Source organism: Zootoca vivipara, chromosome 1 (assembly GCF_963506605.1).
Source record: "Zootoca vivipara chromosome 1, rZooViv1.1, whole genome shotgun sequence".
NCBI lineage: Eukaryota > Metazoa > Chordata > Lepidosauria > Squamata > Lacertidae > Zootoca > Zootoca vivipara.
The window spans coordinates 38,644,101-38,671,189 of NC_083276.1; the positions used below are offsets into that span (position 1 = coordinate 38,644,101).

The 27,089-nt window shown below is 39.9% G+C and overlaps 1 protein-coding gene across 5 annotated transcripts in view; it reads left to right on the top strand.

The window, feature by feature from the left end:
- Window positions 1-27,089, top strand: part of CDIN1 (CDAN1 interacting nuclease 1) — a 136,431-nt gene that overhangs the window by 76,760 nt on the left and 32,582 nt on the right. For all 5 annotated transcript variants that reach the window (XR_004692302.2, XR_009557409.1, XM_035110456.2 and 2 more), the window contains one exon: window positions 380-485. Coding sequence is in view for 3 of the 5 variants with exons in the window: in XM_035110456.2 (XP_034966347.2) it covers window positions 380-485 (106 nt within the window). In the remaining 2 variants the exon portion in view is untranslated. The remainder of the gene's footprint in view (window positions 1-379; window positions 486-27,089) is intronic.

Sequence of the window (27,089 nt, forward strand, 5' to 3'; positions counted from 1 at the left end):
TTGTGGTACAACACGATACAGCAATATTGTGCCCGTGTTTCTGCCTTTCCCACGCAAGCTTCACAGTCTCTGTATTTCCCCTAACCCTTTATAGCTATCATGTGAATAGGGGGGGGGGATTGTGGCGGGTCATGAATGGGCACAGTGTGAACATTGAGACATAATACCCAGTTATTCTGCCCATAAATAACTGAACCCTTAAAGATGCAAGCAGACTGTGAAAAGATTGAGTGACAGTGTTTTTCAGTATGGTTTAAAACTTAGGAAGCCCTGCATAACAGTAAATTGTGTTAGATTAAGATATATTCATTTACTGTGATTTTAAGAATTTGTAATGGTTTGGGTTCATTTTAAAATGTATTATCCCCCCCCCATTTAGCTGTAGAAGGTCATATCATTCATTGGATTGAAAGCAAAGCCTCTTTTGGTGATGAGTGTAGCCACCAAGCCTATCTACATGACCAGTTCTGGAGTTACTGGAACAGGTAGAGTCTTTCTTTCTTTCTTTCTTTCTTTCTTTCTTTCTTTCTTTCTTTCTTTCTTTCTTTCTTTCGTTATTTAAACTATAGGCCATATGTACATTATTGCTATTTGTCTGTAAGAGAAGAAAGAATGTTGACATGAAATGGATGTCCCCTCGGCAAGCAGCCACTTCTCTGAGTAGCTCCTGCTTATGGGCCCTGACACTTTTCATTGCATAAGCATAGTATGTTTGCTGTAGCACACAACACTAGAAAGCTCTGCCACCTCAGCTTGGGTAAAGAAGTGCAAGAATATGTCCCTTACCTATGATCTGAATTTTGCCTCTTAATATTACACACACCCTTTTAATGTTTCAGGTAAAATCCATGGCGACTTTGCCTTTGTGGAAATCGCTTCAGTTCTTGCAAGTCAGGTCACACAACTAGTACTCACTTTTGTACCCTCCAAAATAGAATAGGATATAGTGCAGAGAGCTGCAGTAGGTGGCAGGGATGCATGACTTTCCACTCGGGCAAAGTCACCATTGGATAAAGTCCATCCTCTGAAGGTGCCTTTGTTCATCTTCAATGGCAGGCACTTATTATCAATGCTGTTTTACTATACAGTGGTACCTCTACTTACGAATTTAATGCATTCCGAACGCACATTCGTAAGTTGAAAAAAATTGTAAGTTGAATCCCATAGGAATGCATTTGGAGAAAAAATTCGTAAGTCGAAGCAACCCTATCTAAAAATTAGTAAGTAGAAAAAATCCTGTCTAAACCGCATCCAAGATGGCGGATGGAGCTCCGTTTGTAAGTAGAAACATTCGTAAGTAGAGTTATTCGTAAGTAGAGGTACCACTGTATATATAAAAAAGAGGTGCCAGAGCTCACCATGAACTTTCCCTTATTCTCTTAGAATAGCAATGGTGCCCACCTGAGAGGTGCCGGAGATGAGCTCCAGTGATCCCCAGCTGAAAAAAAGCCCTGCTTATCATTAAAATTAAAACAATTAAACTTCCCTTGAAAATTCATTTCTGCAGGCATTCAAACATGTGTTCCTTCTCTCTTGCCAAGCCTGTGATCCCAAAGTAACTACTACACTGAAACCTTTTGTGTCCTACTGTTTCTGCCTTTTTCTTCTCCCAGGCTCTCCCCAGTTATTTCACAGAGGCACTCCCCACTGATAGAAGAAATGTATCTTAGCCTATCAAGCTGCCATGTTTGAACCTTTTGAGAGATACTTGTGCTGAATATATAAAGCTGATATATTTATTCTGAGTTAGACCAGTAGCCTGCCTAGCAGATCTCAGAGTCTCCAGCACTGACTCTTTCGTAGCCCTGCTACCGTACCTGTGCTCATTTTATGTGGAGATGTCATGGATTGAACGTAGGGCCATTTGATGCAATGCCCTCTTGCTCTGCCCCTGTACTGTGGCCACTCCCAAATGCCTTTTTGCTCTGTAAGATGGCAAAAAAATGCTATGTATGGTAAAATATTAAAAGTACATGAAAATCTAATTTGGATTAATTATATAGTTGAATTCCAACCTAAAGCTATGCACTTGCATATTTTGCTGTAATATACTAATGAGTAAACTAGTACTATCAAGAGACATATTAATTAATAATTAGTAACTTCACTGTCAATTATGACTTACAGTAAGTAAGGATGCAGTCGGGTTTACTTTTTCTATTGTTTGCAAATCTGGCTGTGTCTCTACACTATGTTTTAGTGAGTCCCAGGAGAAACCTTGACGCTGTTATTATCGAAGTAACTTTGCTACGTTTGAAGAAGGCACTAACAAAATGTCTTCTTTGACACTGATATTAGAATAATGATAATTCTACATAATGAGAGTAGCATTTCTTCTACACTCTTTGAATATGAATAGCAAACCTTCCATCTACTGAAATCTTTCACTATTTAATTGTAATCTAAATGTCTTTAGTACTCTGCATACACTCCTATTGATTAAATAGAAAAGTTCCTATTTAATCAATAGGAATGTTCTAAATTTTCCTAGTGTGTTAATTGCTAATCAACACACCCAAAGTTCCTTTCTAAAAATGGCACACACCAAGTGATCCTAAATGCTCACTCAGAAGTTACACTGAGATTATGGTGACCAGTACTCCATACTAAGTGTGCTTAGAATACATATATTTAGGCACCAGGCAAAAACATCCCTCTTCTCCAAAGCCTTTGCCTAATTAAACAATCTATGGTTGGGGGGTATTGTTTTCTTTGTTATTTGGTGTATATTTGGGGGCTTTTATAATGTAAACCGCCCTGTGATCTTCTGAAGAAGGGTGATGTAGCCATATAATAATACAATTCATGTCTGCGCATAATGTTCATTAGGTCTACTCTCAAGTAAGTGGGTTTAGAATTGCAGCCTAAATTGCACCTGGTGAAGATTTTAAAAAGTATAATGTTCTAAAAACAACTTTGTCAAAGAGAGTAAAACTTAAAATCCATTTTAACTTGTGTCTGTTAAATACCATTTATCACACATGTGCAAAAAGATGTGAGGAAGACGAAGTTATTTAACGTACTGAGTATTTTGATAATAATGTTATCAGTTGATACGTTGAGGTAAAGTTAAATTGTTTAGAAATGTTTAGGAAAGGAAGACATCCTTTCCTTAGCACAATGTCAATATCTAGCAGTTTAGGGGCTTAAAAAGTTGTATTGGTAAAATGAAACACAGTGGCTCAACAAATGGACTTAGTGGAAACCTTGGGAATTGCATTTGTCAAGCATCTAGGAAAACTGTTCATGCATACCCAGTATCCAAAGCTTCATTGGCAGCCAATACACAAAGAACTGAAAGGTCATTCTTCTTCCTGCAGTATGATGGTTTGTTGACATATTTTGACACACTGGTACAATACTGAAAGGTTTTGACCTTATTCCAACACTCAGGGATTTAGGATTGCTTAAGCCCTCTAGTGCTCATGGAATTTCACAAATTCCACATTCTCTTTCCCTCTCTTATCTCCCGTGCCTGTCCTAGCATTAGTTAACTTGTTTCAGAAATGGGCTTGAATGAATTTAGAGTCATGAATTACTGTCATTTTTCATTCAGGCTATCATTGTCAGGTGGGGGAGGGATTATTATGAGTCTACGCAGAGCAATAAAAAAGTAGTGAATTTTAATTTTCTCACAGGAAGCTTGTTATCCTAAAGGCCTTCAAAGGAACCCTGTAAAATGTTTGTGAGCAGAAAGTTGTATATTTGTTTAAAGCTTATGTGTAAGCTGTGTATTTTTCTTTCAATCAATCCTATGCACAATTTCCTGGGACTGTTTCCTTTAATTCAGTAGGATTTCTGATTGTGCAGAGGATTGTGCTGTTAACGGATAATTTTTCCAAAGTAAGTAGTATAAAGCATCTTTAGCCTGAAGGAATAAATTTTTAGTGTTTGGATAATGGCCTAATCTTCAAAATTCTAAATTTTGTGATATTAGTATGTTTATGATAGTGTTCTTTTTCTTTGTAGTAAAAATTCAGCAGTAGTGGCAACACAACAAGAATAAAGTCACATAAAGTGCAATTAAGATTACATTAGCTAGTAAATTTCACTTTGGGGAAAATGTTTTCCATACTGAGCATTTTAGTAGTACACCAGATTTAGACAATCTTTTATAAATGTTTTTGAGGCTGTTCTATTTTTCTATGAATACTATGATCTTTCATTGTTTGAATTATATTTCTTTCCATTTTTCCTCTAATCTTTCAAATATTGTTGCATCATTGGAGGCTATTCCATAATACAGACAGAACGCTTTCAGCTTCCATCTATATTACTGCAAGGCATCAGCTCCAATTTCCTTGGTATTTCTCATTCAGATTAGACAAGCATCTAGGCTTACGTACGATAAGAGCTGACAGCATAGATCCTGCTATGTTTGCCAAAGGCCTGGTCACAGACACTCCACTATGTCAAAGAATGTCAGCCCCCACAGACCTTACCTTTCAGAACTCCTTGTAATTTTTAATTGACATTTACATCTGACATTTTGAATGTACATGTTATTGTTGAGTCTTTATCTACATATGAATGGTAGAAACATTTTCTGAACAGAACCAAAACATTTATTAAAATTATTATTTAAGAAGGTTGCTTTGCTTGCTGAAACTCAGGCCTAGCTACATTCCCTCTTCCATTGTGTAATTTTTATGAGTGCTTTGCTAATCAAATTACGAAGCTTTCGCTGTGTGTGTAAAGAAAGAAGTTTAAAGTAATTGACAAAAATAGAATCATCTTACTTTAGGACATACTAGCCATACAGTTGTGCGGCAAGAATCTATTTTAAAACATTAGCTACATTATTTGGGATATTTTAAAATGTAGTACACAGAATGACATATTCATAACTATTCCAAATCCCTTTTAAAGCATAATAATTTGAGGGGGAGACTTTTAAATCCTTCTTTATTCTATACCATGTAATATTTTTCTGCATGTGTTTTCCAAATGGAAGTTTAAATTTAATTTTTTAAAAAAAAATAATTAAATTAATAAGGGTAATTATCCTAAATCGGAATAAGGAAGTTCAGTTGCTCATAAATGTCAATAACCAAAGAACTAACAGAAGTGGTTTGTCACAAACGATCCTGCTTTTCTTCTAATTAGTTCATTTACATTTTACAAATTAACAGTAAATTTCAGATAGAAGATATTCCAGCAGCATACTATAGCATTACTGACCTGTATTTGTATCTGCCAAATTTAAGTTAATTAGAAATGTAGATGCTGTTTGTTTTATCTGTCACAAAGCTCATCTTTAAAAAAAGGCTAGACACACTCCCCCCTCCAACATTTATCATCTAAATAATAGTCTTCCCAAGATGGCAGCCTCATAATAAACTCTTTTCAGTGGAGTGATGGGTAATGAAGCTTGCTTGTGAAGGAAGCGAAAAATGTTGTCTAGCCAAATGCATGAATATGATGGCTGGAGAATCAGTGGACTTTCTCAGTCATCAATCTTTTTAGTAGCCTCTTACACATCTGAATATTTTGATAGATGATCTAATAATTGAGTTATCTATCTTTCTAACTATCAGAGTTGTATAAAAATTATTCTCACATTCTACTGAATATTAACTATATTAGACATCCAGTAAATTTTTCAAAAAGAAAAAGGAAGACCAGGTGTTGGAAGAATTTTATGATGCAAATTCCCTTACTAAATTAACTAATGGAAATCTGAAGAATTAAACCTTCTGAAATTGTATAAGCATACAGTAAAGACAGAATCTGAAATTGGTTACATTAAAAACGTTGGGATATCTGCAAGACAAGTAAATAGAAGTTCCTGATGTCACTAGTGGTAAATTTAAATAGTGTGAGAGGTATAAAATAAAATATATTTATATGGACCAACAGTGGTCTCAGATTTATTCTCTTCTGATTTTTTACTTGGAAGTGGTAAACATAGGGCCCAATGGAACCTGACATAGAAGGTCTGTGGCTAGAATCTCCTCTTTTATTTCATTTCTTTGTGTCCCCATTTGTTACTCTGAAGATGAGGAAAGTAAAATAAGAGCAATGGAGTATCATAGATCTGCTGCCTCACACCTGATAGAACCTATTGGTATTACCTTACAACATTTTGAATCTGGTTCTTCCTGAATTTGAAACTTAGGCTATGTAACATACCATACTTGTGATTTGAAACACAGTGAGGTCATTTTTGTCCACTGTTTAAAGTAGCTCTTTTACATCACTCTACCTGATTTATTTCGACATGCTGAACTCCTATTGTTTGAAACTGTTAACTGTGCATGTGCAGTGGCTGTCTCAAATGTACACACCTCAGCTGAACTATAGCTTACATTTTCAATTGGGATGGAAGCTCATTTGAGGGGGAAAGGATCAAACATATGGATTGTGGCTAACATATTTCAAACATCATTGGTGGGAGCGCAGTGTTACCAGAATAAACACTGATGTATAATATGGACAGCCTCAGACTGTGCTCCTAACAGAATTACTAGGACATGTAGGGACGTGGGTAGCGCTGTGGTCTAAACTACTGAGCCTCTTGGGCTTGTCAATCAGAAGGTCGGCGGTTCGAATCCCTGTGATGGGGTGAGTTTGCGTTGCTCAGTCCCAACTCCTGTCAACCTAGCAGTTTGAAAGTATGCCAAAAAGTGCAAGTAGATAAATAGGTACTGCTCTGGCGGGAAGGTAAACGGCATTTCCGTGGGCTGCTCTGGTTTCAGTGTTCCATTGCACCAGAAACGGCTTAGTCATGCTGGCCACATGACCCAGAAAAACTGTTTGCAGTCAAATGCCGGCTCCCTCTGCCTGTAAAGCGAGGTGAGTGCTGCAACCCCAGAGTCGTCTGCGACTGGACTTAACTGTCAGGGGTCCTTTACCTTTACCTTAACAGGGACATGTCTCTGAGTAAATGTGCATAGGATAGGCTGTATAAAGATGTTGGGGTGCGGAGACTACTGGCACTTAGTCTATACTAAATCTTTAATGCTTAAAATACAAGGTGTTACCTACCTGTGCCTGAAGAGTTATCTGCTTAGTGAGTAAAGAATATGTGTTTCTGGAAGATATATTTAATCCAGACTATGTCATGAATAATGGAGAACTTGTTTCCAAATGGCCAATAAATGGTAAAAACAATCCTCTTGACGTTAATTGAATTTACAGCTTTTTATTTCTTTGGAAAGTTTTTGCCTTTATTTCAGTGATTCTCAAAGCAGCTTCTAACACATGGTCTTAATGTAAAATAAAACACCTCTTCCCAGGCACTGTCATGCAGAGCTTAGTCTTCTGCCTGGTTGATGAGGCCAGAACATGCTTCCCTTCCATTCTGTAGCCCTCCTGGATTGTTGGAGCTCAGGGTTTTTTTCTGTCAAGAAGGTGGAAAGTGAACTTCCTCTACCTGTGCCTTTGTGAGAAGGAGGGAGTGTAGCCTGTCAGCGACGTTGCATAAAAATGAAGAGAGTTCATCATAGGATTCTTCAGGCAGTTGAACAAGACTTAACATTTCTTGATATCATGAGGGAGGGGGGACATTTTCTGGGGAAACTAGTTTCTTCTGGCTCCAGTTGAAATCTAAAATGGTGTACAGGACCTGATGCAAGATCTACCGTAAGTGTTGTTGAGCCAATTAGGAACAATGAGCAAAGTGGTATTAAATTAAATATACATGTAAATAGCCAATTACAAAGAAAATCCAACATGGTCACATTGGGTTACAAAAGAGGAAACTTCCCCCAAAATGAGAAGCTTGGTAAAAATGAAGCTGAAAGGCAAATTCAAGAATGTCAAATTATTCCAAAATGCTTGGGAGTTGTTTAACAATGCAATATTAGAAATTAAACTGGTGTGTATGCTACAGATCAAGAAAGATACCATGAGGGCCAAGAGCAGGCTTCCTCAACCTCGGCCCTCCAGATGTTTTTGGCCTACAACTCCCATGATCCCTAGCTAGCAGGACCAGTGGTCAGGGATGATGGGAATTGTCGTCTCAAAACATCTGGAGGGCCGAGGTTGAGGAAGCCTGGCCAAGAGGGTGCTAGTGTACTTAATGAGTCAAAGATGCCATTAGAGGCAAGGCAGCTTCCTTTTTAAAAAATAGAACTCTTGTCTGAATGAAAAGAACTGAAAGGGACACAAACTTTGGCCAAAAAAAAAAGTGGGGGCAAGCAGACAGCAAGGGATGCTAAGAAAGAATTTAAGGAACACATTGCTATAAACATGAAGATCGACAAAGGTTCTTTAAATATATTAGTAGCAGGAGACAGTCTAGGGAGGCAGTTGGACTTTTGGATGACCAGGGAAGATAAGGACATTGAATGAATTCTTTGCATCTGTCCTCACAACAGAGGATGTAGGGCAGATCCCAGTGCCTGAGCTAACTTTTGCAGGAGGGGAGTCTGAGGGATAAAGAGAGATAAAGTTCTAGGCCTAATATACAAAATAAAAACTGGCAAATCACCTTTTCCAGCTAACATCTACTCAAGAGTTCTCAAAGAACTCAATGGTGAAACTGCTTATCTTCTAAGAAAAATATGTAACTTGTTCCTAAGAACAGCCTCCATACCTGAGGCCAATATTATACCGATTTTTTAAAAAGGGAAATCAGGGGCAGATCCTGGAAATTACAGGCCAGTGAGTTTAACATCTGTCCCAGGGAAACTTGTGGAAAGTATTGTTGAAGATGAAATAACGAAGCATATACAGTGGTACCTTGGGTTACAGACGCTTCAGGTTACAGACTCCGCTAACCCAGAAATAGTACCTCGGGTTAAGAACTTTGTTTCAGGATGAGAACAGAAATGGTGCGGCGGTGGGAGCAGCAGTGGGAGGCCCCATTAGCTAAATGCATAGTTGCCAAGTTTTCGCTTTTCTCGCGAGGAAGCCTATTCAGCATAAGGGAAAATCCCTGTAAAAAAGGGATAACTTGGCAGCTATGTAAATGGTACCTCCGGTTAAGAACCGTTTCAGGTTAAGAACAGACCTCCAGAACGAATGAAGTTGTTAACCCGAGGTACCACTGTAGAAAAGCATGCCTTGCTGAAGCAAAGCAAGTATGGCTTCTGCTAGTCAAGTCCTATCTCATGACTCTATTAGAATTTTTTGAGAGTGTCAACAAGCATATAGATAAGCGGTGCTCTGGCTGACATAATGTACCTGGACTTTCAAAGAAGTTCCTCACCAAATGCTACTACTGTGAAGAGCTGGGAAAGGACCTCTCCAAATAGACTGAATTGCAAATGCAGTTTAATGAAAATAAGTATAGTGTGTTGCATTTCACATATATACTCATGGGGGCTGAATTGGCAGTGCCTGACCAGGAACAAGACCTCGATGTAAAGTTCTGGTTGCTTTCACCTCAAAATGCATATTTTCTTGATTTACCCATAATTACTTGGTAAGAAATAATGGGTAAATCAAAAAAGTGCATTTTGAGGTAAGAAATTACCAAGTAATTACTAGTTCCAATGGCAGCAGTTATGGTATATTTATTCATGAAAATTTCAATATTTAAGTGTATATAAAGCAAGTTTGGACCATATTAAGTTTTTCTTTAAGTCCTGTATTATAAAAAAATGTGTTCTTTCTGAATTGATTTTTGTTATCAAAGCATCATCTTTGATGTAAACACCAATAAGTCGCATGCTTTTGTTGTAAATGATAAAAAATTCTTTTGTCTTAAATACGCATTGCTGTACCTGGATTTGCATCTCAGTTGTAGCTGCATGTGTTACATTATTAGTGAAATAAATGCATTGTTGTGGGCAGTCTGAGATGACATTACAAGGCTGTGCTAGCCGTGATGTGATGCTGAAAAAAGTTGTCACCCACTATTTCTCTGAGGTTTGTCATTTATCAAAAAGAGGCAATCTGCTGCCGGAGGATCTCTGCGGACATTCCTATTTGTGTGGCCTGAGCCTGTCTCTTCAGGTTTCATTATTTAGGTCCGATGTGTAGTTAGTTCTTATCAAAACTAATACTATCTGAAGTACTAGGCTTCCAGTGGTCACACAACCAACATCAGGATTTCTTCAACATGACTAATATTACTTAAGACAGTATCTCCTTAAATGTGAGTATAGCTTTGGTGTCTATATCAATTACATCTTCTAGCTGAATTTTAGTGAACATTTTGCTTTGAATTTGTGTAAGTGCATCAGATTTAAATCGATACACATTTGTAGTGTCTCCAGATTCAGATATGACTGTATTATGTTGAAACTTTACAGTAACCTGGAATATATTTAATCCCCCCCCTACATTTATACCCCAACTTTCTTCTACCATGGAATCCACATGATTTCTAGGTCACATGCCTGAGGTCATGATCCAGACTTGGCTTCAGCAAAATAGTGGCCTCATCTGACTTCAGACCATACCTTGGAACTAGCTAAAGATAGGCCATACATACTGCATGCTGCATTCAGGCAATTCTTGATTTTATATATTTTACTGAACACTATATGACTTCTATGCAATTGGTTGTTTCTGGCGTCAGGATTCAAAACATTACTTTTTATATTTTCTTCCCAAATGCTTAGTTTAGCACAAAGTATTTCAATTTTTTAACATTATTATGAAGGTTGCTAATGTCACCGTATTTACTTGAATATAATGCTCACCTTTTTTGGCCAAATTATGTTGCGAAAATTAAGGTGAGCATTAGATTTGATGGCGCATCTACATTCACCAGCAAATACTTTTTTTTGGTTTGAAGGTTGTGAAACTTGAGGTGTGCATTAGATTCGATGGCACATTAAACTCGAGTAAATACGGTACATTGCCTGCTTCCATAATTGTTTTTAGAATACATGCATTCTAAATGCATTCATATGGTAAGAATTTAATAGGATGCTTCAAAATAACTAACAGCAACAGATAATTGTATTATTGTTTAAACCTGTTGGTTTAAAAACAATATGCTAGCTTTCAGTTTCATTTAGTGTGTCTTTTTAAAACAAAGTGTACACACTGATTGCTGGCCTCTAGATGTAACACTAAACTGAAACACAGGCCACAAAATTTGAATTTGGACCACATACTTTTTAGCAGTCTGACAGTTTCACTCCAAATGTGTTCATAATCACAGAATAGAGCTGGATGTGTGGCAGCGCTAAGAAGATCCCAAAAAACACATTTGTTTTGGATTCCACAGACATGGCTATGGATTAAAGTGTTCTTGTTTTTGTTTCTCTTGGTTGTGCTGTAAGAGTGTCTTGTGAATTTTGGAGACTGGAGCTCTAACCCCACTTGAATAAAGACAATGATGGCAGTGAGTTTCTGTCCAGAGTTAATCAGCTGCAGAATTTGTAAACTGCACATATGTCAGAGTTGAAAATGTTAGCACTCTAGTAGAAGCTTGAAAAGGTTAGATCTGATAAAAGCCATCAGCAGTTAAAGAAAGTGATTTATGGGACTGTAATGACACAAAATGCCTCATTTATCACTCCTTTATAGATAGGTTAAGGTTTCACTGTCATACCTTAAAAACTTGACCACTTAGAATTGTCAAAATAGGCCCTTAATTGCCCATCATGCATTTCAGTTTGAATTTCCCTCTCTTGATTTTTTGTTAATTTTATTTCATATTGCTTTTGAGCCTTCCACATGATTTTGTTTCATGTTATTAAGATTTAATACTTTTTGAAAATTGTATTCTTAGCTAAGCAGTCCTTACTGGTTAATCATGTGTCTCACTCCTGTATGTTTGTATAAATATACTTGAAACAAAATAAGTTAAACTAATTCTTTTAAACTGCTTATGACCATATAAGTTATTATATTACTATATTTCTGTATTTTAGTATTTTGTTGGAAGCTGCCCAGAGTGGCTGGGGGAACCCGGCCAGATGGGTGGGGTATAAATAAATTATTATTATTATTATTATTATTATTATTATTATTATTATTATTATAAATTTACAAAGTAATATTCCTGTAATTCTTCCATTGTCACCTGTTATTCTAATATTTTAGTGCTGTGGCTATTAATTTAATAAACAAATCACTGTTTAACAAAAGAATCCGTTAAAAATATTTTTAAGTCAACAAAAAGTAACCCCCCTTTAGTTTTTCATAGCACTGTTCAAATTTATAGTGTCAGTTGCAAAGTTGCAAGCGACCTTCAATTTAAAAATGAAGTAGCATTTGTCAAGTCTACTCAGTGTTGGTCCTTGTAAACTTCTTCTTCATTGGCGATCACACGTAGCCGAGTAAGATTTTCAGTCCATCTATTACGTAAGTTCATTATGTGATTTCAACTGGGCTTTTTAAAATAAAGTGGTAGATAAATTTTATGTTGTATGCGCTTGTTAGATTCAAAATTGTCTCACTGCATGAATGTTAACATGTAATCTGAATTGCCAAAGAAGTAGTGTGTGAAAATGGCTTAATTACAGGGGAAGAAGAGGAGAAAGCACAAGCCTCTGGGCATATTATATTTTAATTGTTTTCTCTGAAAAGGTAAATAAATTCAAGCCTGGTTTAGATAACTGTAAGGAAGGCTAAAATATGAGATACTCTGTGAAGCCTCAATGAGGATAAATAGTTACTTTGAAGGAGGAAGAAACAACCCACTCATCTCTTGGGGCTCAACCAGACTTCCATTTGTGCCACAGTTTGGGTATAGGCCCATAATTTCCAGGCACGGGTACAGAGTTTTTGTCTACCACTCCTCTCCCTGGAAAAACCCACTGTTTATCACTGTATCAGAGGAAATTCATGGAAAACCCACCTGACAATTGTTCTGATTCAGCTGTAAACAGCAGGTTTTCCCAGCGGGGCAAAAAACCCCACACAGAGACCTGTGCTTAGAAATCGCAGGCCTGTGTCTACAAATCACGGCACAAATGGACATCTAGATGAGCCCTTACTCTTAATAAACTATGAAACATTTATTTTGCTTTAAATACTACCCTCACTATAATATTACACTTTGTATGAGAATTAAAATGCTAGACATGCTGTCTGAGATGAGGAAGAAAGATTTTTTGAACGCAGTTGACAAGATGTTCAGTTAGCTAGAGAAACTGGGGGAAAATTTGTTTACCCATAGGGATTAATGTGGGTATTGGAACAGACTAGATAGATTATACAATTGTACTAGCTACTATTATATAGACAACTAGCTGACCCGACCACACATTGCTGTGGTTCTTTCCTGTGATTCCCCCACCCTACCTTGTCCCGATCCATGACGTATCCTGCCCCTCCTCCCTCCACCCTGGCTCATCCCTGTGTTTCAGTAGGATACCCTTCCCTCTGTTGTCCCTGGGGAGTGTTGGCCCCTGTATCTCCATACCTTGGCCCCTCACCCTTCGAAAAGGAACTGTCAGCTTCTAGGTTCTATTTCCCAGCATGCACTTTTGTCTGAGCCTTCTGTTGTCCCTGGGGAGTGTTGGCCCCTCCCCCATGTATCTCCATACCTTGGCCCCCACCCTTGGAGAAGGAAATGTCAGTTTCTGGGTTCCATTTCCCAGTGTTTACTTTTGTCTGAGCCCTCTGTTGTCCCCTCCCCCCTGTATCTCCATACATTGGCCCCTGAGCATGCATCGTGAACATTTCTATATATTTAGATTAAGGATCGGGGGTGATGATGCGCCCTGGGACGCAGAGAACTACTTAAAAAATCCCGACCGGGGGGGTCCAAATAGCGAAGCCCCACAGCCCCGTAGCAACAAACAGGCCCAGACAGAAGGAGGGCGTCATATGGGCCACTTGGCGCAGGCCTCCGAATCCAAAGGGGGCCTTGGTCACCTGGCCTGGGCCTCTGTCTGGCCCTGCAAGGGCCTGGCAACAGAAGGCACGTTCTGAAGCACCCGAGTTGTTCAGTTCCATAAAAAACCCAGGAAGTGGCAAGGGGAAGGTAGGGGATTGTAAATGTGGTGGGGGCCACTGCAAATATCTAAGGACTTAAACTGAGGAGGGAAAGTGCATAGTTGTTTTTTTTATTAAAAAAAAGACACAGAGGCTTGCAATCAGTTGTAGTATATACCCTGTTTCTCCTAAAATAAGACATACCCATAAAATAAGCCATAGCAGGATTTCTAAGCATTTGTGCAATATAAGCCATACCCAGAAAATAAGACATAGTGATAGGCGCAGTTCTGGAGGGCCCCTTGGCCTGACTCTGTGGGTTGTCTGGTAATAGGCCCCCTTCAGATCCCCCTGAGCCTCAGAGTCCCCCTGTTTTACAGGATCTCGTGGCGGCGGGGTTTGTGGGTGTGGCGCGTTGTTGTGGCTAATCCCTGTTACTGCCTCCACGTGTCCCGATCCATGATCTATTAGATATTTTAAATCAGAATAACCCAACTTACATACGGTACCTTTCATTTGAAATACTCTCCAATTCCTTGCAAGAAGGTGACGCGAAGAAACCCTAACAAGTTTAGGCTTGGTTCAAGAGATGTATTGCACAATGGAAAGGGAAGTTTGCAAGGCAGTCCCATCACATGTCATCCCAAAACCCTCGGGAGCGCCGCAACCCCAGAGTCATCCGCAACTGGACCTAATGGTCAGGGGTCCCTTTACCTTTAAGGCTTTCTCTGGTTTACTGTTAACTCAGTAAGGATAACCCAGGCATACAGAGGGGGAACCTGGAAGCTCCCAAGAGCTGCTCCCAAGGCAGGAGATTATGAAGTGGCTCAAGCTTTAAACACAAGCTTTAAACACAGGAGTACACAATGGTAAAAAAAAAAAATGACTTCGGTTTCGGATGCTTTTCACACACAGGCTTAAGAGAAGCTGGAAATGGATTGGCAAGTGTTCCGAGTAAAAGGATGGATTTCAAGAGTGGGATATTTTACAGCCAAAGAGCACAAGGAGCAGTCAGTAATAATGGGTGGGCATTTATAGGGCATGTCGTAGCATCAGAGAAGTATGAGCTACTAAATTTTTTGAATGGGTGTGCAGAGATGATTGGTCACTGTGGTCTTAGAGGAGAGATTTACTTTTTTCACTTCGGTGATGCCATTCCACTTTATCCTGTCAAGTTTTCTATATAGTTTCATAATGTTCCTTCTTCCATGTAGTAGAGAAAAAATTGAGCCTCTTGGCTTTCAAGTTAAACTCTTGAAAAGATTTTTCAGTGGCGCTCAATGATCTTTAAACCACAGGAGATTTTGAATCCTGCTACTCACTATGTGTCACCTTACATGTGCTTGTATTTCATTCCTGTCTGAAGAACTTCCTACTTTATACCATTTGTGGAGCTCCATGCATTGCCTAAGATAAACAATGAGTTCCATCTTCATTCGTATGATAATTTAGGTTTCTGAATGTGTTTAATTGGAGCAGTTTTAAGGATGAAATGTTCAGATGTTCAATTGTCCCATTTTAATCAGCATAACATGGATAATCTATGTGTTGTTTTTTCTGCAATAACTAAATTCCATATATTTTTATAGCATAAGGACAGAGTCAGATTTTTTTTCACCATCTCACTTGCTGTGCTGTAGAGATCCTGGCAGCTGGCAGCACCCATGTTAAAAGTTCCTTTTGGCAAAATGTCTTCATAGTAGATGTCCACATATTTAGTAGGTGCCAATTCCTAAAGTTAAGTAGTAGTTCTTAAAATGATCAGTTGGAACGGAAACAGTTCTGGGGCAGGAGGAATGTGCAGTGCTGATAGAATGAGCCCTGCTTCTCGTCTCTTCTACTGATGAAGCAGTCTGCCTGAAAATATTATTATTATTATTATTAATTATTATTTATTTGTGACTATGTGTGGCTATTAATCTGCATACTGCTTTGCAGAGTGATGACAAAAAGCCAGGTTCCAATGAACTGAAATTTGATACAGAAGAGGCAATAGAGAGGAAGAAGGTGGAATCTATTGTGAACTGCCTTGGATTTGTAGAGAGTAGATTTCTTCCTGTGATCCTATGTACTCCTGCCCGGTTACTAGTAATTGTAGAGTCAGGTACTCCTGAACCCATTTCTGAGTCTAGATCGAAGGCAAGGTGTAAATGGGTGGGGAGAGTCAGATTTAGACTTTTCAATCATACTTCCAGTTGTTTGGATCATTTCGTACTGTTTTTATGGTGTTTCATTGTATACGACGTTGTACCCTGCCATGCTACATTGTATGAATTGGCGGTATTTACATATAAGTAACAATACCTCCGCAATCTCAAAATTATGTGTTTTGGTACGTGAACTGATGTTGAAGGCTGTTTTGCTGAAGAGACTGGCTTGGCATCTCAGCAAGATGGGAATGACTAGCATGGAGAAGGGACGTTGCCAGGAGACATGAATGCTGTGTGGCAGAGGCAGCACATTTTCAGCCAAACACAGCAGATGCCTGCCAAGATACTGCATGTAGCAGGGAGGCAAACTGGAAGACACCTGAGCACGTGCAATAAATGATAGGAGCAGCTGGCGTAGAGTAGCAAAGGTGCAGAACCACCCTTCTGACAGCAGTGTCACGGCCACTCACCAGGATGGGGCAAGGCAGCAGCATTGGCAGGACTGCCAGAGTCCACCATCGGAGACAATTTAGTGCTCTCCTCCTCTCAGCTTTCCTCTTTCTGATTCCTCATCAAGCCTATGCCCTCCCCCTTGGTGTTTCTGCTTCGTCTTTGCATGCTGAGAGGAGGGGTGTGCCCTCCATTTGAAGCACATTCACTGACTTCCCCCTCCAAGAATCCTGGGAACTGTAGTTTCTCCTTTAAATAGCTAGAATTGCCAGCACCCTTAACAAATCACAGTTCCCATGAGTCTATGGGGGGAGCCATGTGCTTTCAATTTGCACTGGGAGTGGATCTGCCTGGTTTCTTGCCTGTTGGGAAATCTGCAAGCATATATAGAGAAACAACCCTGTCTGTTTCCTTCTCACATCAGTGCTTGTGTAATCATCCAGTAGGGGGATGTGGGTGGTGCTGTGGTCTAAACTATTGAGTCTCTTGGGCTTGCCGATTGGAAGGTCAGCGATTCAAATCTGTGTGATGGGGTGAGTTCCGGTTGCTGTCCCAGCTTCTGCCAATCTAGGAGTTTGAAAGCACGCCTGTGCAAGTAGATAAATAGGTACTGCTGTGGTGAGAAGGTAAATGGTGTTACTGTGCGCTCTGATTTCTTTCGTGGTGTCCAGTTGTGCCAGAAGCGGTTTAGTCATGATGGCCACATGACCCGGAAAGCTGTCTGTGAACAAACGCCAGTTCCCTCGGCCTGAAAAGTGAGATGAGCGCCATACCCCATAGTCACCTTTGTCTAGACTTAGCCATCCAGGGGTCATTTACCTTTTTAACTTTACCTTATTCATTCAGTCTTTCTTCCGTTTAATTCTTATCCCACAATGTCCCTTTTTTATTTATAAATCATTCTCCTTATCTTACCAATTGCCATCCACATCTGATAGCACATCCATATAGAACCTTTGCTTTGAGGTTGTTGAACTTACTCACATGCTGTCTTACCTGAGGGAGAACCAGTCCCTTCAGATCCACTTATACACACCTACAACACCTCATTCTCAAAAAAACAGAGGTCCTGTTACTTTTTCGGTTTTCACTAGGAGGAAAAGAGCAAAAACACTCCCAATTCCCAGGCACGTATGAGACTGCCTTATACTGAGTCAGACCATTGATCCACCTAGCCCAGTATTGTCTTCTCTGATTGGTGGCAGCTCTTGAGGGTTTTGTGAAACGTCCTTTTCCGTTAGCCAGGTAGCCTTATAACTAGAGATACTAGGACCTGAGGATATCTGCATGCACAGAAGTGTCTGCTTCACAAGACTTCCTGCAACAACAGAGATCATAATGAACTAGTTGTCGTGCAATATTTGGAGACTTGTTGGTGTGCTCTATTTCCCAGTATATGAAGGAAAAGCTTCAGAGAACAGCCCTGTTCTGATTGCTCCAACAGATATAAAGGTAGTGGGGGGAGGTCACCTGAGAAAGCCAAAATCCCAACCAACCAAGTCCCACCCAAAGTGAGAGTCTGAATTTGGACCAAAATACTGCATTTTTTAATACTCCATTTACCTTTTAGTAACACCCAAATGGATATCCTTCTCGTATACTACTCTGTACCTAGTTTTTGCCACAGCATTCATAAAATCCATTTGAATTCAACCGAAAGAAAATGGCATCACCTGTACTGAAAACAAATATGAGCATTTAGTGCCTTATGTGACATGTTTCCTTCTTCCAAATGTTCTACTGCATCTGCATTAATTAGTGTTGAGATAATTATGTGCAGTGTTTTCAATGTCATTCAGATTCAGAGGTTCAGTAGTGATAAGAGCAATTCAGTTGAGCTATTAATACATAATTCTTGTTTTTGAAATTTCACCACCATAGAAATGTGCATCCCTGAGTCGGTAGCACTTAGTAATGTGAAAACAAACAAACAACCAAAAATCATACCCAAAGCATTGCAGCTTTATTTTTTGTAGGACCCAGAATAATTGGCATCGCAAAAGGTACATGGGTAATATGAGGTACAAAGCATTAATATATAGACTATCAAATCAGAGAAATGTATTCCTTCTGAGGAAATGCTTTGCTTTTAAAACTAGAACTCTACTTCTAGTATCTATAGATATTAAATTGATACGGATACACACACACACACACACACACACACACACACACAGGGATCTATCTGAATAGAACAGGCTGAGTCCCTACCTGCCCGTGGACTGTCTCGCCAGAGTGGTGCATGCTCTAGTTATCTCTCGCTTGGACTACTGCAATGCGCTCTACGTGGGCCTACCTTTGAAGGTGACCCGGAAACTACAACTAACCCAGAATGCGGGCAGCTAGACTGGTGACTGGAAGCGGCCGCCGAGACCACATAACACCGGTCCTGAAAGACCTACCGTACATTGGCTCCCAGTACGTTTCCTAGCACAATTCAAAGTGTTGGTGTTGACCTTTAAAGCCCTAAATGGCCTCGGTCCAGTATACCTGAAGGAGCGTCTCCACCCCCATCGTTCTGCCCGGACACTGAGGTCCAGCGTCGAGGGTCTTCTGCCGGTTCCCTCGCTACGGGAAGCCAAGTTACAGGGAACCAGGCAGAGGGCCTTCTCGGTAGTGGCACCCACCCTGTGGAATGCCCTCCCACCAGAGGTCAAAGAAAACAACAATTACCAGACCTTTAGAAGGCATCTCAAGGCAGCCCTGTTTAGGGAAGCTTTTAATGTTTGATTTCTGTATTTTAATGTTTTGTTGGAAGCCGCCCAGAGTGGCTGGGGGAACCCAGCCAGATGGGCGGGGTATAAATAATATATTATTATTATTATTATTATTATTATTATTATTATTATTATTATAACATAATGCAGCCCTGTTGCTCCCATGTCATGTGTGCATTTAGGCTGTGTACCAACCCATTACAAGCTCTGTGCTGGGTGGAAATGAGGGAATTTCACACCCCTACACCTCATAACCCTGCCAGTGGGACTTTGCAGGTGGTAGGCTTCCACTATATAGCATGCTCCACTACAATTATTCTTGCACCCCAATTCCTTTTTTTCCCATGGACTGCTCAGTTTTATTCGTTTTTTACTTGTTAGGAAGTCTCATTTGAATGGCATTGCATTTTTCCTTATTAGGTATTTATATACTGCCATTTCTTTGTGGAGCACAGACATGTGGAAGAGTTTTGCAGAAGCACTCACACTGGGATGAGAATATCTAAGGTGGGAAACCCTTGGTCCTCCAGATGTTGCTGAACTACATCTCCCATCAGTCCCAGCAAGTATGGGCAATGGCCAGGGAATTTCAAACGGGGGACATTCCCAGCCCTACCTGGGTATGCCAAAGATTTAATCTGGATCCATCTGCATGTGAAGAAAATGCCAATGAACGATGGCCGTTTCACACGAGTTGATAATAGAAAGTGAACTACAGTGGTACTTCAGTTTTCAAACTGCTCGGAAGCCAAACGTTTTGGTTTTCGAACACCAAAAACCCCGGAAGTAATTGCTTCCGTTTTGGAACGCGCCTCAGAAGTCGAACGGCTTCTGCTGTGTGTTTTTCTTTTTTCTCCATTGACTTTGCCGACCGCCCTTTGCGCCTCAGTTGTCGAATGTTTCGGAAGTTGAATGGCCTTCCGGAATTACGTTTGACAGCCAAGGTACCACTGTATTTTTATTCCAAGAAAAAAATACATGTATACATATATTGCTAGGAGCAGTTACATTTTGTTGTGTTGATACTTCTTTTTATTTGTAATTTTGTGTAGTGGTTTGTTTTTAGGATACAGAAATTGTATTGTAGTACTCAAGATTTTGAAACTATCTAACAAAACTATCTAACTAATTTATTTGCTGTAAATGGTGACACATGGGTACACAGCTAGTCCAGGTTTCCTGCAAAGTATTTGGAACTCAGGATCTATAAAGTTCATAAAAAATGGTTATGTCTCACCTTTCGAGAATGCTTGGCTGCAGAATCATAGTCCAGCTTTGTTTGTGAACCTCATGAGATCTTGCAGCATTGTGTATTTGTGTGGAAAAAAGATACCAAGAGTGAAGATAAAATATTATTCCATATTTCGTGTGAATATTTCCTCTAGAATTGCTTTTTATTAGTACCCTTTCTAAATCATGAATAGATTTTTTTTGTTGCATGTAGACTGCTACAAGGCCAAATTGGTTTTTGAAACAATTATTCTGTAGTCAGAGTATGGACATAGCATGTGTGACAGTAACATTAGAAGTCTATGACTATAATAAAGTGCAAAGTGTGTTTACTTCATTCATATGTTCTAGAATTTGGGGTTCAGCTTAAAGTGTATATAAAATGTGCACTTGTAAAGTCGGCAGCGTCTGCCGACAGACACAAATAGGTTAAAGGTTGTAATCTTTTGAAAGAAGTTGGTTGGCTTTCCTGCTGGCCCTCCTATCAACTTTAACCTCCAACCTTCTTCAACATGTATCACTACAAATAAAACTGCTGAGGTTTGACAAGAGGATATAAAGTCACCAGGCCATCGCACAGAGATCTCTATATGATTTTCTTCTCCCTTAAACTTAAATGGATACTGCTGTAAGTCAGGTTTTTAATAGGAAGCCATAAACACTCACCCATATCACTTTAATTTTAATAATTTCTGTTTTATCAGGAAAAAGCAAAAAAATATACATTGTAAATTATGTTTGACAACTAGAATTTAGTGGTTTTGTTATTGGTTGTCTTTGACCATTACACAGATTTCTGTTCTTCATTTTAATGTGTACAGTTTCAAGCAAGCAGCATATGATATTGATATAAACATGGCATTTTGTAAACAGGCTTATAAATGAATTTTTAGATCATGATTAAGACAAACCAGATGACAAAAATAAACGATGTGTTTGCAATTTACTCCACTAACTTTAGAATAGTGGTTTCACGAACACCTGTGAATTGAGCAAAGGAGGGAGACTCTTGTTTCATTTTACCTTTGTACACTCTTCTAAAAGTTGCAACAGTTGTTCGTGTCTATAGACCTCTTCTTTTGACCTTAAACAAGGTGTCTATCACTAGCAGAACTGATTGTTTCACAAATAGTTTTGCCAAAATAAGTGAGTATTTCTGCTGTCTCGTTATTTTAGTCAAACAGCAGTTTCATGTTTATACGGGGGCCTACATTCCTTTCCTAACATTTTTTTTTTTAGAATTTAAATCTGAGGCAAATGCCACATAAAACCAGGATAGTAAGATTTTTTTTATTTTAAAAAAATATTCATAGCAGCTGTTAAAAGGCATGAGTACATAAAAGGGTCTGCACCTGGTGCTGAAAAGATAGTACCAGGTGATTCCCCCCCCCCCACTTGGGGTGGCATTCAAAAGATAGAATAGAATCTAGAATAGAATAGACTGCAATAGAATCTGGATTAATCATTTGTGGTGTACAACTCCATATATTAGGTCTGCTCATATTGTGCTCTATAAGCACAGGACCCAAGGCAGAGTGGGTCGGCATCATTCCAAATCACCACCATGCTTTGGGTTGGATCCAAACTTCACTCTTGCTGGTAGGAGAGAGAAAGGCACATTTTGCTGATTTCCCCCTCCCGTTGCAGTTTTCAATGTCACCTTCTATCCTGTCATGGATGTCTGAGGAACCTTCCAGAGCATTGTGGGAGAGGTGGCTGCAGGGAAGAGAGAGGAAATGCTGCAAACTTACCTCTCCACCCCATCCTGCCACCAGAATCACTCTGCTGCATCAGAAGCCTTCCATGGATGGATAGATGGATGGAAGGCAAAATGTGGATCCTGCCTATAGAATATGATTGTTTGTTTAGAACCACTTTCTTAGCTGTGAGCTCCTCATAATAGTTTCTATTCTATTCTTTCAAAAATGAATTCTTTATAGACTTTTGATTTATTCATTGACTATGAAATTGCAAACTCCAGGCTTCGGCGTACTTACACTATAAGTTGCCTAATGCTGTTTCGTGATAATTTAAATTTTTACTCCTTCTTTTTCGTGTCATTTGTTCTCCAGCTTCACACAAAGTGCCTCTAATATAATCCTTATGATTTGATTTTTTTAAAAAAAACAGCTCTTGTTTTTAATATAATTTTTCCTTACTTTTATAATATCACCTTTCTTCCATCATGGGACTTAAGGCAATACACGTGTGTTTCCCAAAAGGCCTTCTGTCCACACACTGACAGTTGGCTTCAGCAAGGTGGTTTCCTCAGCTGCCTTCAGATCATACCTGTTGGATGCTGACACTTCAGTGCATTTTTATAAATTATCCTGTTTCACTTCACAACAAATTTGTGCTGTTAGGCTGAAGGATAGTGATTTGCCCAAAGCTATCCAAAGAGCTTCCTGGAAAAACAAAAATTTAAACTCTAGTTTTCCCAGATTCAACATATACGGTTGCTAGACTCAATAGAGGACAGGACTTCTGTGCCTTTAATTGCCCTGCTCTCTTTTGAGTCTGGAAACCTTAAAGAGAAACCAGCAAACCCTTTGTTTGGAAATTAAACAAAGGGTCTGCTTAAGGTTTCCAGACTCAAAAGAGAGCAGGGCAATTAAAGGCACAGAAGTCCTGTCCTCTATTGAGTCTGGCAACCCTATCAACATATCCTGCTTGAGAACACCAAGTCCTAACATAAATACAGTGGTATCTTGGTTTTCAAACGTCTCTGTTGATGAATATTTTAGTTTACAAACGCCGTAAACCCAGAAGTAAACGCTTCGGTTTTCTAACACGCCTCGGAAGTCAAACATGCCATTGGGTTTCCACTAAGTGCAAGATTCTGAGGCCTAGTTTGAGTTTTCGGTTTTCGAACATTTCAGAACTTGAACGGTCTTCCAGAACAGATTACGTTCAAAAACTGAGGTAACACTGTACTGGTTTTAAAGGTAAAGGGTAAAGGGGCCCCTGACCATCAGGTCCAGTCGTGTCCGACTCTGGGGTTGCGGCGCTCATCTCGCTCTATAGGCTGAGGGAGCCAGCGTTTGTCTGCAGACAGCTTCCAGGTCATGTGGCCAGCATGACTAAGCCACTTCTGGCGAAACCAGAGCAGCGCACGGAAACGCCTTTACCTTCCCGCCGGAGCGGTCCCTATTTATCTACTTGCACTTTGATGTGCTTTCGAACTGCTAGGTGGGCAGGAGCTGGGACCGAGCAACGGGAGCTCACCCCATTGCAGGGATTCGAACTGCTAATCTTCTGATAAGCTAGCCCTAGACTCTGTGGTTTAACCCACAGTGCCACCTGGGTCCCTGTACTGGTTTTAGGACGTAGCTTTTGGAACAAACTGGAAAACACTAAATTCAAGCAGTTTGCATACTGTTTATCCTGGTATTAAGCATATTTACATGCAACTAAGTTCCACTGGTTTTACATTAGGACTTGCTTCCAGATAAGTGTGGTTAGAAGTGCAGCCTGTATGTGTTTTTTAAAATACTGCTAATTTATTAATGATGGTGAGAACAGTTAGATTTGAACCATTAATTAATAAGTCAATCTTGTGAAACTAAGAAAGAATTAATAACTACTTCCAAAAAAAACCTCTGAAGAAAAAGTTAAAACAGAATAAGAAATTAAAATCTTCCAGTTGTTGATAGTATACAGTATTACTATCTCCCTTAAACTGCAATCCTAGGCACACTTTCCTAGACACAGTGTGACATCCTTCTTACTCTAATTCCCAGTGCCTATCCTATTATGAGGTGAAAACGTTTTGTCCTAACAAATTTACTTTTATTTGTTGGGCTTTCTCAGTCTTTTCTGCTTTCTCTTATCATATTCTTATCAGTCATGCTAAGGAAATTATTTTAAAATTAGTTCTTCAGAACTAGCTATTTCCACAATTCAGAAATTTTGGCCCTAATCCAGGGAACGATTGGAAAAAATTGAAAGACTGCAATACTTGCCCCAGTAACCTGGGACTAAGTCCCATTGAATTCAGAAGGGTAGTTTAACATCATGGCACAATGAAAATATCAAATTCTACCTGTCTGATATTAAACCGGAGGTAACTGCAAGGGTGGCTGAGTTTCTGTCAATAGTATCTCTTGAAGTAGTGAATGGCACGGTTTAGCGGGAAAACACTCCAATGAAAATTTCTGTTACTATATATCTTATATGGCTGCTGCTTTGTATATTTTTTTAAAAAAAAAATGTGTATGGGTGTTTTAAGATGGTCTATATCTGTAATGGCTAATAAAGGTTTGGAGAAAGAGAATTCAGTAGGACTAACTTCTTAGTAGAACATGGTTAGGCATGCACTGTAAATTTTCTTAAATAGTTTGGGTTGCATCCAGAGTAAGACCTTCAGAAAAAGAGTAGGATACATGCCAAGGGTGGCAGTGGAAGGAGGTATCACAGAAGCTGGGAAGAGGCAGCTTGCACAAACAGATGCAACCCTGTATTTTCAGACCATGTATCTGGTTGCATTTACAAAATAAAAAAGCAAAAAAAAAAATTCCCCTCCCCCCATACTTCTGCAATTTTCAGTTCATAAATCTCATTGTGCGCTGGGGGGGGGAAGTACATTAATACAGTTATTTAAGGCTATTTCATAATGTATTCAAAGAAGGACAAAATAGTAGTCATTCGGCCTCAAAAGTTTTTATCCTGGCAGGCAGAGAGGAGACTCATCTTGCCATTCTGTGTCAATTCTGTCCCATTTCTTCTCTTTTGGCTTTAAATCGTCATACAATTAGTATACAGTGGTACCTCGCAAGACAAAATTAATTCGTTCCACGAGTCGTTTCGTGTTGCGATAATTTCATCTTGCGAAGCGCGGTTTCCCATAGGAATGCATTGAAATTTAATTCATGCGTTCCTATGAGGGGAGCGCAAAAAAGGTACCGACTCACCCGCCACGGCCAGAAGTTTTTCAGGGGGAAGCAGGAGGAGGGCCAGGGAGAGGCTCCTCCCTCCTTCCCCAGCAGCCAGACCCTCGCGCCCAACCAGACAGACAGCTCATTTGCGCGCAGGCAGGCAGGCTTAAGGTGAGTGAGGGGGGATCCGGCTGCTGCGGAAGCCGGGTGATGGCGGAAGCGCGAGGCGAGTGGGCTCCGGGCGATGGCGGCGGCGGAAGCGCGAGGCCGGTGGGCTCCGGGCGATGGCAGAAGCGTGAGGTGGGCGGGCTCTCGGTCTGACTTTCTCCTCGCAGCGCCCTGCTTCGTCTTGCGAGTCTGCCCCCCCCAAAATTCGTGCCGCGAGGCGTTCGTCTAGCGAAGTGCCACTGTATTATCATTTTCTACATACAGAGTAGTCAACATTCATTAATGCATACTTGTATTTTTCATACACAAGTATGACTGGGATTGTTTTTTTTTTTTACTGCAAGTCAGAAGATTCCTATTGGATCAAGCCAAAGGCCTATCTAGTCCAGCATCCTGTTCTCACAGTGGCCAACCAGATGCCTATGGGAAGCCCATAAGCAGAACATTAGCGCAATAGCATTCTCCCCACTTGTGCTTCCCGGGAACTAGTATGCAGAGACATACCACCACCAATTCTTAGACATCATGAATAGCAGCCATTGATAGTCTATTTTCCTCAAATTTATCTAAAGCCCTTTTAAATCCGTGCAGGTTGGTAGCCATCAAAACATATTCAAGGAGTAAATTCTGTAGTTTAACTATGTGCTGTGGGAGGAACTACTTTCTTTCGTCTATCCTGATTCTTCCTCCTATGCTAACCCTTGCACTGTATCCCACTGTCTACTGAGCCTCAGAAGAGGCCTCTGGAAGGGTAAAAGGTGCTGCATTGGGTATGAGGGGGGCAGAAAGGCAGACACTGCTTGTGTAGATCTGACCACCTGAGAAATCTGTTTCCATGGGCATTTAGTCATATAGCCAAGTGAGCCAAGAACTATTAGGAAGTCGGAAGCATGGCACCAGGTATGGGGAACCTTTGGCCCTCCAGTTGTTGCTAAACTGAAACTCCCATTGGCCATGCTTGCTGGAGCTGCCCCACAGTTGGTCTTAGTCCTTTTCAGTGGCTACACCAATAGCGTAGAAGAGCATTTCCCATAAAGCATGGATCGTCCCATCTCTGGCTTCCTGCTAAGATGTATGTTTATGACATCTACTGCTGTTGCTTTTAAATGGATTTTGCTTTGGTGTTGTTTTCTTTGTTGTGTGTTTTATTGTAGCCCCCTTTACTAGGAATACGCCCCACTGAACTAGTTGAGACTTACTTCTAAGTAGACAAGTATAGGGTTACACTGTCAAAGTTAAGTGTGTCGGATAACATGTGCTTAGCTCAGGACTTCTTTCTTAGTACCTGGACTGAACTCAAATTTCTCTCGCACAAAAGTTAGATTTGCCCTCAAGTTTTCTCAATATCAGCAGACTAATGGGCCGTAATATCATCTGAAGCATCTATAGTGACCATAAGTACAGGACACCTGAGTGTGGAGGCAGATTTGTGAGGAAGAAGTGACAGGTGCATCCCAAAAAAGAGTTTGGGAATTGTGGCTTTCTTTAGGTTACAGCAGAATACCACACCATTGTAGGTGATATTCAATGCTAGTTCTACCCAAAGTAGACCCATTGAGTTTAATGGACATTGGCTAAATTAAATTCATTCTTTTTCATGGCTCTACTTTGTGTGGGACACAATTGAATACAATCGTGTATAATCACATTACAGTATTTAGGAATTCTTTCTGAATGCACCACTGGCCAATTAGACTTTGCATAACTGTGCA